The sequence below is a fragment of the Lithobates pipiens genome, unplaced genomic scaffold (assembly GCF_037356315.1).
Source record: "Lithobates pipiens isolate NorthernLeopardFrog02 unplaced genomic scaffold, aLitPip1_a1.2 Scaffold_27, whole genome shotgun sequence".
Lineage (NCBI taxonomy): Eukaryota > Metazoa > Chordata > Amphibia > Anura > Ranidae > Lithobates > Lithobates pipiens.
This window is the reverse complement of record NW_027507788.1, coordinates 88,640,460-88,652,061: the sequence shown is the minus strand read 5'-3', so window position 1 is coordinate 88,652,061 and position 11,602 is coordinate 88,640,460. Positions and strand designations below refer to the sequence as shown.

Below are 11,602 nucleotides of genomic sequence, written 5' to 3'. Positions count from 1 at the left end.
GCCTGGACAGTGAGACTTACCCTGCTGAATGCGTGCAAACTGCACCCACTGGATTGCGATACCTTTGTATCTGTGGAGCAGGAGGATGCATCAGGCTCCATCAAGGGAAGGGGGCAAAAAGGGAAACGTTCTGTGAGAACTTGAAAACCTCCACTGTTAACAGTGTGACGGAAAGAGATCCTTGGCGTTCTATATAAAATTTTAATTTACATAGATGTTTAGACAGTAAACAACAATGGCGAGCAATGAAAGCAACGTTGCAGTTAAGCATATAAGCGGAAAGTTGAGCAAGCATTTCATTTTTAGACTAACTGCTGATGGCAAAGTAGACGATGGCAACAAAGTTTACTGCATTCACTGCAATAAACAGTTTGCTTTTCGTGGTTCAAATACATCGCTGACGTACCACCTACAGCACAAACATCCACTTAAGTATCAACACGTTGTCAACAGTGACCGGCAGAAGAGTTCTTCAGTACAATCAATATCTAATTTCTTGTCGTCTCAGTCAAACAAGCCTATAAGTGACAAAGTTTCTGCGGACTTGAAAATTGCTATTGCTCAGTGGATTGCCAGTTCAGGACGTCCAACAGCAATTGTGGAAGATGATGGACTACAAACAGTACTACGTATAGCTCTTCAAAACCAGACTTATAAGTTACCCACTCGCCGTACCATCGACGCTGTAATTGGTCAGATGTACAACGAGAAACTAACACAGCATAAGAAAGCTATAGAAAGTATTCACAGTATTGCTCTCGCTACTGACTTTTGGACCTCAAACAACAATGAATCATACTGTGGTATAACAGGACACTGGATTGATTCCGACTGGAAACTGAGATCAGTAGCTTTAGGTTGCTTACTTGTGGATGAACGACACACTGCTGAAAACGTTGCCAGTTTCTATAAAGAGTTTGCTGCAACATGGAACATCACCGATAAAATATGCTGTATCATAACGGACAATGCACGAAACATGGTTGCTGCTATCGGACAAACGGATTACAGTCACATACCATGTATCGCACATTGTCTTCAACTTAGCATATTAGCAGGTTTGAAGGCAGCTGACTCATCATCTCTTGTGGCAAAATGTCGACACTTAGTTGGACATTTCAAGCACAGCTCGGCCAACACATCTGAACTGAAGAGCAGCCATTCCAGTGTCTCTTCGCCGAAAGATGTCATGTTCCACAAATTGCAACAGGATGTGGCAACTCGTTGGAACAGTACCTACATGATGTTAGCCAGATTGCTGGAAGTCAAAGATGCCATAATGCAGTATCACATTGATCATCCAAAAAACTACAGTGGACCAAAACTGACAGAGTCAGATTGGGACAAAATGGCCAAATATACATCAGTCTTAGGTTCACTTGCAGATGCTACGGAATATGTTGGGGGGGAACAATATGCGACATGTTCTGCCGTTCTTCCATTACAGGCCTTTTTGCGTAGACTGTTAATAGTTAATGATGACGATCCAGGTTATATTGGACGATTCAAAACTGCAACATTGAACGACTTCACAAACAGAATTGAAGGCATTGATGCTTTGACAATATTGCAAATGGCTGTGGCTTTAGATCCACGTTACAAGAAACTCACCTGTTTAAGAAGAGAGAAACGCGAAGCAGTGTGGACAGCATTGTCGAATGCATGCAGGGCCTTCCACGATAGAACACAGCCAGCAGGAAGTCCAACAGACTTAGAAGGAAAAAGCAATGATGAGACAAAAGTACCTGTGCCGAAGAAACAAAAACTTACTCTGTTGCTGAGCGACTCTGAATCACAATCCTCAGCTGACGAATCAGATGCAGTACACAGTGTACAGGCCGAGCTGACGCGGTACCAAGTAGAAGCTCCCATTCCAGAAACGGAGGATCCGCTCATGTGGTGGAAACTTAATAACCATCGTTTTCCTGTCCTAAGCAGTTTTGTGCAGACAATTCTTTGTGTACCGGCAACATCTGTTCCGTGTGAAAGACTGTTCAGTTCTTCAGGGTATATCGTAAATAAAATGCGATCCTGTCTGCTTCCAGAAAATGTAAACACCCTGGTATGTCTTCGTGACTGGCTAAAGTGATGCCTAGATATACTAGATACGTTTTATAAGTTAAACTAACTTTCTACATTGTTCTTTAAGTTTAATAAAAAAAAAATTGAAAAAACTGTATGTGCGTTTATAATTAATCGAAATTAATCGATTAATCGATTAAAAAAAAAATAGATTAATCGAACACAAAAATTTTAATCAGTAACAGCCCTAATATATATATATATATATATATATATATATATATATACATTTTTTATTTTTAATAATTCCTGCCTCCCGGAAGTAATGTCACCACCATTGGTGCTCTATGGTTCCCCCTAGAAGTCTCTAGACTACGGGAAAATGGCCGCTGACCAGAAACACGTGACCGGAAGCAGCATAGGCTCGATGCGGAGGAATGCCGGTGGTGGCAGTGACAGGGAGGGGGCGAGTGGACGTACAGACAGGCAAACGGGCAGACAGTAGGTAAATGAAAAGATGTAAAGAGACTGACACCTACCCACGCGGCACCATCTAAGGGATCCTAGCATCGCCTGAGACTCAGGGACGAGATAAATCACCAGCCAACCGTTTAGAAAGAGCAGCATGCAATATGGGGATAAAAGGGCAATAAATTTGTTTCCAGCTTGGGGGGATGATTGCAGACCCCTCTGTAGGGGTGACATCTCAGGCAGAGCAAGTTCTTTTGCTCAAATTTGCTACTCCTGCTTGCCCTCCCAAGGCCCGCTGGGCTGAATGGGATGCTGGCCTGGGGTCTCCTGCAACTAGCATAGAGACAAGGTAAAATGATAAACGTTTCTTTGCAGTTCCTGTAGGTCCGGAGGAAACACAAACAACTGAGGCATGCAGGTAAGACTGTGAAATTTATAATGGTGGACTAATATGTTTCCAGTTTCAGGGAGGAGGAGCCTATCTCTCGGATGCTGCCCTGGAAGACGATTCGAGAGAAAAAAATGTTGCCAGTGAGGAGTCATACCAACTTCTAAACTCGACCGACGAGAGCAGCAGGGAGCTCTCTGTGTCTGCGTCTGATTCGTATTTTTAATTTAATTCATTTCATAAAATGTATGCTCCTAGAACACCTGACGCTGCTCCTTGCATGTTGGGCCTATGTATGTGGCCAGTCTGTGTAAAAATCTCATTCATGTGGTACTGCCCTAATCAGGAGGAGTTGCAGAATTTATTTTGGGGTGTTTGGTATGTACATGCTCTGGGTTTGAAATATCTTATAAATGGACAACTTTGTGTGAAAAAAATGTGTTTTAATTTTTTTCCCCACATTTTTGAAAAAACTTGTGGAAAAAAGTGACATCTTCAAAAGACTCTTTATGCCTCAAAGACTATATACGTTAGGGTATTTTCTTTCTAAAATGGGGTCATTTTGTGGGCGTTTCCACTGTCCTGGTGCTCTAAGGTCTTCAAAAGTTTGATAGATTTTTAGGAAATTTGATGTGTAATTTGTGCTCCTTGCATGTTGATCCTCTGTATGTGGCCAGGTTGTGTAAAATCTCACACATGTGGTATCGCCCTACTCAGGAGGAGAAGCAGAATGTATTTTGGCCTGTAATTTTTGGTATGTACATGCTATGTGTTAGAAATAACTTATAAATGGACAACGTTGTATGAGATAAAATAGGATTTTTATAACAGCTTACCTGTAATATCCTTTTCTTTATTGTACATCACGGGACACAGAACCACTTTTGGCGACAAACCCATTGGAAAATCTAGTGCTTGGACCTTCCTGTTCCAGGCAGACAGGATACTGTTTTGCAGCAGTCTTGAATGAAACTGAGCACAGGGAACTGCTTCAAATGAAGCCACCATCTTCCCCAACAACCTCATACAAAGGCGAATAGAAGGACTCTTCTTTGACCTGACCACCTTAACCAGCTCTCTTATGGCGCTGATCTTTGCCTGGGCTAAAAGCGCCCTCTTCTGGGCTGTATCAATAACCAGACCCAAGTACTCTAATCTTTTTACTGGCTTTAAAGACCCTTTAAAGACCCTTGAGAACTGCAGAAGTCTTCCCCCCATTTGAACGAGCGGGGGCACCCCTTCATAAAGAGGCCTTAGCGTTCTGTCTTGTGGGTTTCCTCCCCCAGGACTTCTTTTGTCCCTGGGGTTGACCCTGAGGTTTACCTCTTGAACCTGACAGTGGAGGCTGATGCCCCTGGCACTGGAGAAAGAGCCCGTTTAAATGAGGGATGTTTACTCTTTTTCTTAACTGGCAATAGGGTACTTTTCCCTTGAGATCTTGACATTTTTTGTATATATTTGTCCAAATTATCCCCAAACAGCTTTTCACCACGGAAAGGAAATCCAGCAAGGAGCTTTTTGCATGGCGCTTCGGTTGGCCAACTTTTCAACCATAGGACTCTGTGCATATGCACCAACCCATGCGTAAGGCGAGAGGTTTGAAGAATAGAATCTCTGATTGCGTCAATTGCAAAACACAAAGCCGCTGGCAGCTAGGCTAACTCCTGGGCCTGCTGTTCAGGGAGCACCTGTTTCAAATGGTCTCTCAAGGATTGACATACCCCTATTTCCGCCACTGCGGGTTAAGCTACTGAACCTGCCAGGGAAAAAATGTTTTTCAACAGGAATTCCAATTTTTTATCAGTTGGATGCCTAAGCATTTGCCCATTGTCAACCAGACAAGTCAAACTTTTATTTACAGAGGATATACCAGCATCAATTTCTGGTATACTCCACATCTTAGTAAATTTTTCCTCCATAGGATAAAGTGTTGAAAACTTTTTAGGAGGGAAAAAATGCTTATCTGGGTGATCCCACTCAGAATGCATAAGCTTTTCCAGCAATGAATGAACAGGAAAGGCACGCATAGTTGAGTAAGCTTTAGTGAATCCAAACAAGAAGTGGGCTTTTCATCCGACTCAGTTAAGGGTAGCTTAAATGTGGAGCGGACCATTTCAATAAGAGAATGCACCATCAACTTCTCAGCTTGTGAAGCTGAAGGAGGTCCTTCCCCACTTGAGAAGAGGATTCATAAGTTTTTTCACAGTCCCCTGAGGGGGATTCATCTTCCTTCTCCCACTGCTCCTGTGTTTGAGGATGCTGGGAGGTAGAAGGGGACCTAATTTCTTCCACTCTGTGAAGATGCGATTAAGGCCATTAATCTTTCCTCCAATCCAATCATAGCTGAGGAGAAAACCTCCTCAGTTATATAGACAGGGGCTGAAGTGTCGGAAGCAATTGCTGCCTCTGACTACCCCGATGGCCCACTCTAACCAGCCTCCCTATATCTTTGGTGTTGCAGAGGGAGGGTCCTCAGGGCCTAAGGGGCAACCCCTTTGTGCCCTTTTTTTTGTGGTATTTGTACCACCCCCTCTGGTCAGAGTGCTGAGCACAAACGCAGAGGTACTACCAAAAAAATGCACCCACTGCTGAGCAATAGTCCAGCAACTGTCACTGCTATTAAGCTCAGCCTGAAGTAAATGTGCCCTGGGAATTCCTGTGTCACCCACAATCACATGCCACCCGTCTGCTCTATGTCCCTCCTTCAGCTGTAGGCACTTGAAAAAGGTGCATTTCATAGCTTACACAGGCCGCGTTGTGGACGCTGAATCACACTGACCCCGCTAAGCCCAGCCTCCCCTTCCTCCGACCACCCAACGCGCCCCCCATTAATCTTTTTTAAAAGAGACTGTTTTCCCACGCGAGCGGGACTCCAATCGCATGTGGAGGAGGGCTGGGGTGGAGGAGAGCTGCTGGATGAGGAACCGCTGTAATGGCGGCGGCAGCTGGAGTGGTGTGGCACACCACCAACTGAGCCATGCTCCCTCTGCTTCCTGGAGAGAAGCTGTCCAGGTGTGGGGGACATTCAAAAGAGGAAACTCCCATTCCCACGTCTTACCAGGGGCTTGGGCTGGAGGAAGCGTGCAGCTTGTGACACAGAGCGAGACTGACAAGCATGGAATCAGGTACGTGCTCTTGACAGCCCCCGGTGGTGACTATAGGAGAAAACCCACATGAATTAGAACAATTCCTTAGGAATCTCCCTTACCTTATCCAGCTGCAGGGTTCTGTGGTAAACAAGACAGACCCAATCTTCACCATTCACGGTGGGCTCAGTTAAAAAACCTTCAGGAACCGGGGCCCCTTTTTATCGGGGGAGCCACACTCCAGGGTCTATAAAGCACCCCGCAAGGAAATATCAGTTTCTTCCGACACGAGGCATGAGTACCATTCAATTCAGCCTGGAAAAGACACTTTGAATGGATTCGGTTGCATAGCTTGCCCCTGCAAGGAATGTTCCAGCGGAGCTCAGCCTAGCCCATCTTTACGTGACCAACACCTAAGACACTGGTGGAAAAACTGAGGCGCTCCTGGTAAAGAGAGGGGTTATATGGGGAACTGAACTTCCTGTCTAGGGTTTTCCAGTGTCCCTCACCTGAAGGTGTCATATAACCCCTACAGTAATTACTGTGGCTCTTTGCCCCGTGATGTACGATAAAGAAAATTTTCATTTTCTTTCCACATTTTCCAAAAACTTGTTGAAAAAAATGAAGTTCGAAAGATTCATTATGCCTCAAAGAATATATGTTGAAGCGTCTGCTTTCCAAAATGGGGTCAGTTTGTGGGTGTTTCCACTCTCCTGGCGCTCCAGGGCCCTCAAAAATGTCATAGTCAGGAAATTAGATGTGCAATTTATGCTCCAAAAACACCTGACGGTGCTCCTTGCATGTTGGGCCTCTATATGTGGCCAGGCTGTGTAAAAGTCTCACACGTGGTATCGCCATACTCAGGAGGAGTAGCAGAATGTATTTTTGAGTGTAATTTTTGGTATGTACAGTGCCTTGCAAAAGTATTGACCCCCCCCCCCCCCATTGCCATTTTTTTGTGTTTTGTTCCCTCACAACCTGGAATTAACATGGATTATTTGAGGATTTGCATCATTTAATTTTTTTTATTGTGAAGCAAACAACAAATAGGACGAAATAACAGAAAAAGTCAATGTGCATAACTATTCACCCCCCAAAGTCAATACTTTGTAGAGCCACCTTTTGCGGCTATAACAGTTCCAAGTCACATTGGATAAGTCGCTATTTGCTTGCCACATCTCACCACTGGGATTTTTGCCCATTCTTCCTTGCAAAACTACTCCAGCTCCTTCAAGTTGGATGGTTTGCGTATGTGAACAGCAATCTTTAGGTCTGACCACAGATTTTCTATTGGATTGAGGTCTGGGCTTTGACTAGGCCATTCCAACACATTTACATGTTTCCCCATAAACCACTGAAGTGCTGCTTTAGCATTGTGTTTGGGGTCATTGTCCTGCTGGAAGGTGAACCTCCGTCCTAGCCTTAAATCACACACAGAGTGGTACAGGTTTTGCTCAAGAATATCCCTATATTTAGCACCATCCATCTTTCCCTCAACTATGACCAGTTTCCCAGTCCCGACTGCTGAAAAATATCCCCACAGCATGATGCTGCCACCACCATGTTTCACTGTGGAGATGGTGTTCTTTGGGTGACGTGATGTGTTGGGTTTGTGCCAGACATAGCATTTTCTTTGATGGCCAAAGAGTTCAATTTTAGTCTCATCCGACTACAGCACTTTCCTCCATACATTTTGGGACTCTCCCACATGCCTTTTCGCAACCTTTCACAAACCTGCCATTTTGTGTTTTGCTGAAAGTAATGGCTTTCTTCTGGCCACTCTGCCATAAAGCCCAGCTTTTATTGTCGTCCTATGTACATATAATCCAGTCTCTGCTGTGGAATGCTGCAGCTCCTCCAGGGTTACCTTAGGTCTCTGTACTGCCTCTCTGATTAATGCCCTCCTTGCAGTCCGTGAGTTTTGGTGTGCGCCCATCTTTTGAATGGTTCTTTCCATTTGGTTATGATAGATTTGATGGTGCTCCTAGGGATCATCAAAGATTTGGATATTTTTTTATAACCTAACCCTGACTTGTACTTCTCAACAACATTGTCCATTATGTGTTGTCCTTGGTCTTCATGGCAGGGTTTGGTTAGTGGTACCTCTTACGTAGGTGTTGCAGCCTCTGGGGCCTTTCAAAAAGATGTGTATATGTAATGACAGACCATGTGACACTTAGGTTGCACACAGGTGGACATCATTGACATCATCATGACTGTAAATGCTATGTGTTAGAAATATATTATAAATGGAAAACTTTGTGTAAAAAAAAAATATATTTCATTTTCTTTTCACAGTTTCCAAAAGCTTGTGAACAAATGACATGCTCAAGACTCATAATGCCTTAAAGAATATATGTTGGGGTGTTTTATTCTCAAAATGGGGTTATTTTGTTAGTATTTCCCTTTTCCTGGTGCTTCAGGACCTTCAAAAACATGATAGGTAGTCAGGAAATTAGTGTAATTTATGCTCCTAGAACACTTGACGGTACTCCCTGCATGTTGGGCCTATGTAGCCAGGCTGTGTAAAAGTTTCACACATGTGGTATTGCCCTACTCAGGAGGAGTAGCAGAATGTGTTTTGGGGTGTAGTTGGAAGTATGCCTGTGCCGTGTGAGAGAAAAAAACTTTTTTTTCTCATAAAAATTGTCAAAATTTTGCAAAGAATTGTGGGGAAAGATTACAGCTTCAAAAGGCTCACCATGCCTCTCACTAAATACCTTGGAATGTCTACTTTCCAAAAAGGGATCATTTGGGGGGTACTTGTACTGTCCCAGCTTGTTAGGGCCCTTTCACTCTTGTTCTCTTCCAAACGTTTAAGCGCTTTTGAAACACTTTGGAAGGGTTACGTTATTATTAGTGCAATGCATGGGGAGTTTTGAAAGCACTGGTATTAGGGAAGAACTCCCCCCCCCCCTTTTCATCACATCCTAAAATTTTGTGGAGGGAAAAGATGGAGTTTACAACTGTGATGATGATGTTTGTGCTACTATATTGGGAACATCTTTTTTAAGCGGAGGCAACAACGTGGATAATGGGTTCATCCTATATTGCAGTCACACTCCTCAAGAGGACAATTCATTCTATTACAGCAGGATTTGAGAGTGCACCTGGAAAAGTTTAGGAATTATACTCGGGTGAGCATTACTACGTAAGTGGCAATTCTTGTTTTGTGTTGTTTGGTCTGTCATTGGTTTTGGTAAAAGGATTAGCATACGCCTTGGATTATGATTAGCATAGTTGCTATGCTAGCATAGGGTTAGCATAGGGATTATGGTTAGCATAGTTCTAGGGATTAGGTTTACCAAAATACTAAGGATTAGGCTAAGAAAAGCACTAGGGATTAGGCTAAACAAAGTACTAGGGATTAGGCTAAACAAAGTACTAGGGATTAGGTTTAGCGTAGTACTAGGGATTGGGTTTAGCATACTATTTGGGTTATGAATTATGCTAATCCTAATCCCTAGTACTATGCTAACCCTAATCCCTAGGTTTAGTGTTAGCATCCTGTTATTAGATTTAGATGCAGGATTCTAGAGTCATGGTTATGTAGTGTTTACAATTGACCTTTATTTTCTTTTGCAGATTTGATATTCCACTCTAGCTTCTTACACCTTTATTGATAGGGCAGGATACAAATTGCAGGGATGCAATACCTCTATGCAAACATTTGCTGATCACTTGATTGATAATTGATGCAAAATCGATTCATACTAGATTTTAAACCAATAATATAATTTGAAATTAACTACTCAATAGCAACATACAAACAAAACTAACAAAGTGCAACTGCAACATTTTTTATTGCATCACAAACAACATATGCAAACTTTTAAGTGCACTTACGGTAACAAACAAAATTTTCAATCTGTTTATTCTGCCAATACTGATCAAATAATTCAACACAAAATAACACATGCAAAATATACTTTTCAACTGCAGCGTAAGTAATTTTAAGCAATACTATGCCATTGGCAATGCATCCATGGTCAATATTTTAGAACACAAAAATTCAAGTATTCTCCAAAACATTTAAGTATTTGCAAAAAACATAATTCTCAAAATAACTTCAAGTATTCTCAAACAGGGAAATACTGTCAACTAAGAAATTACCACTCTGGATACATTAATTATGTGTGAATGTCAGGGTTGCCAACAGGTTTTTAATTCTGTGATAACTTTTGCATTTGTCTGGGAATTTCCATAAGATATGCAGTCTGCATGTCCGTAGCAGGCAGATGCCAAAGTTATCAAATTTACTGTTATGTACCGACAGTTGCCAACAAAGTATTTGTTATTGTAGCACCCTGGTGTTTAGGCAGGTTTGCTCCCAAATGAATTTACCAGTTAGTAAATGTTCTGGTTATTATTAAAAGATCTGCTGATCCCTCTCTAATTCTGGAGTTGCAGCACCTTTTCTCTTCTGTCACTGGGTGGCACTGTTGCTGGTGACATTAGATCGACAGGGGCATAGCAAGGTCAGATTATGAATGGATGGGGTGTCTCAGCCAATTGGCAGGGGTTTGTTTAGTCCCTTGGCCTACTGGGAGAGCTTATTTATTTGGGTGGAGTCAGGTGATCGGAGGTCTGTGTCACCTGGATGGCTGTCTGGATGGACGTATGTTATGTCATTCCATGTTGCTAGGCCAGAAGCCTGCAACCTATCATGGGGACACCTGGCTTCTAGGCTGTTTGATGCCTATCCAGGAGCAGGAGAAGCAGCGTAAGGTTAGGATTGCAGGATTGGAGTCCAACCAAGTTAGAGGTTCAGCCGGATGGGGAACCAGTCGTGGTTGGAGGTAAAGGGGAAGCCGTCGCCACTAAGGGACCATCCATCTTATTTACAGAGATTACTGTGAGTAAGCCTCTAGAAGTACCAGAGCAGTCTTTTCACCAGTCAGGGACTATGAAGAAGTGGGAAAGTTTCAGCAAGTGCCAAGTCAGGGACCCAGCGGGTTAGCGGGGATGATGCTTGAGGAGTATACAGTGGGTTAGCTATGGAAGAGTTCAAGGGATCCAGTGAGCAGCTGGAATCTGGAAGTTTAGTGAGAGACTGGGAGCTCAGCGATTGAAGAACTACAGTGGGAAACAGTGAGATAAGAGAAGAACTGTACTCTGTTGCCAAGTTCTATGGGTGAAGATCTCTGGAAACTGTTAAAAGCTTAGCTGCCATAGGAGACACACATGTTGCATCCAGCTGGAGGCTTTGAACTGTATAACTGTCTGCCTATTGCGTCTCAGAGCCTGCTAATTGTCATTGCATCTACTTAAGGGTGTCCTGGCCCTAACCCTCTCTCCCACAGTTCTTGTTAAGAGACAATAAATCTCTTTATTTGCATTCAAAAAGTGACTGGCCCCCATCATTTCATCATTACACCCACTATGTCTGGTAACCTACTCCACGAGGATGGATGTCAGCTCTTTCTGTCTCTGGAGATCACCATTAGGCCTTTAGAGGTCCAGGAGGCCATTAAACTATGTTAAAAATTATCACATCCTGATCTTAAACAATTTACATACAGTTATTCAAAAACGGGTAAGTCAAGAGGTATTAAAAAATATACTTCACAGCTCCTGATATGTTGGAGGACCATCAGAATTGGTCATACCAGATTGTGGTGGTTCTTCTCAAGGA

At 43.0% G+C, this 11,602-nt stretch overlaps 1 protein-coding gene across 1 annotated transcript; it reads left to right on the top strand.

Moving 5' to 3' along the window:
* Positions 1 to 235: 235 nt before the first annotated feature.
* On the top strand, positions 236 to 2,089 carry LOC143932962 (E3 SUMO-protein ligase ZBED1-like). Its single transcript, XM_077455892.1, has one exon. It carries the CDS (start codon positions 236 to 238, stop codon positions 2,087 to 2,089), a length of 1,854 nt encoding a protein of 617 aa, XP_077312018.1.
* The last annotated feature ends 9,513 nt before the right edge of the window (positions 2,090 to 11,602 follow it).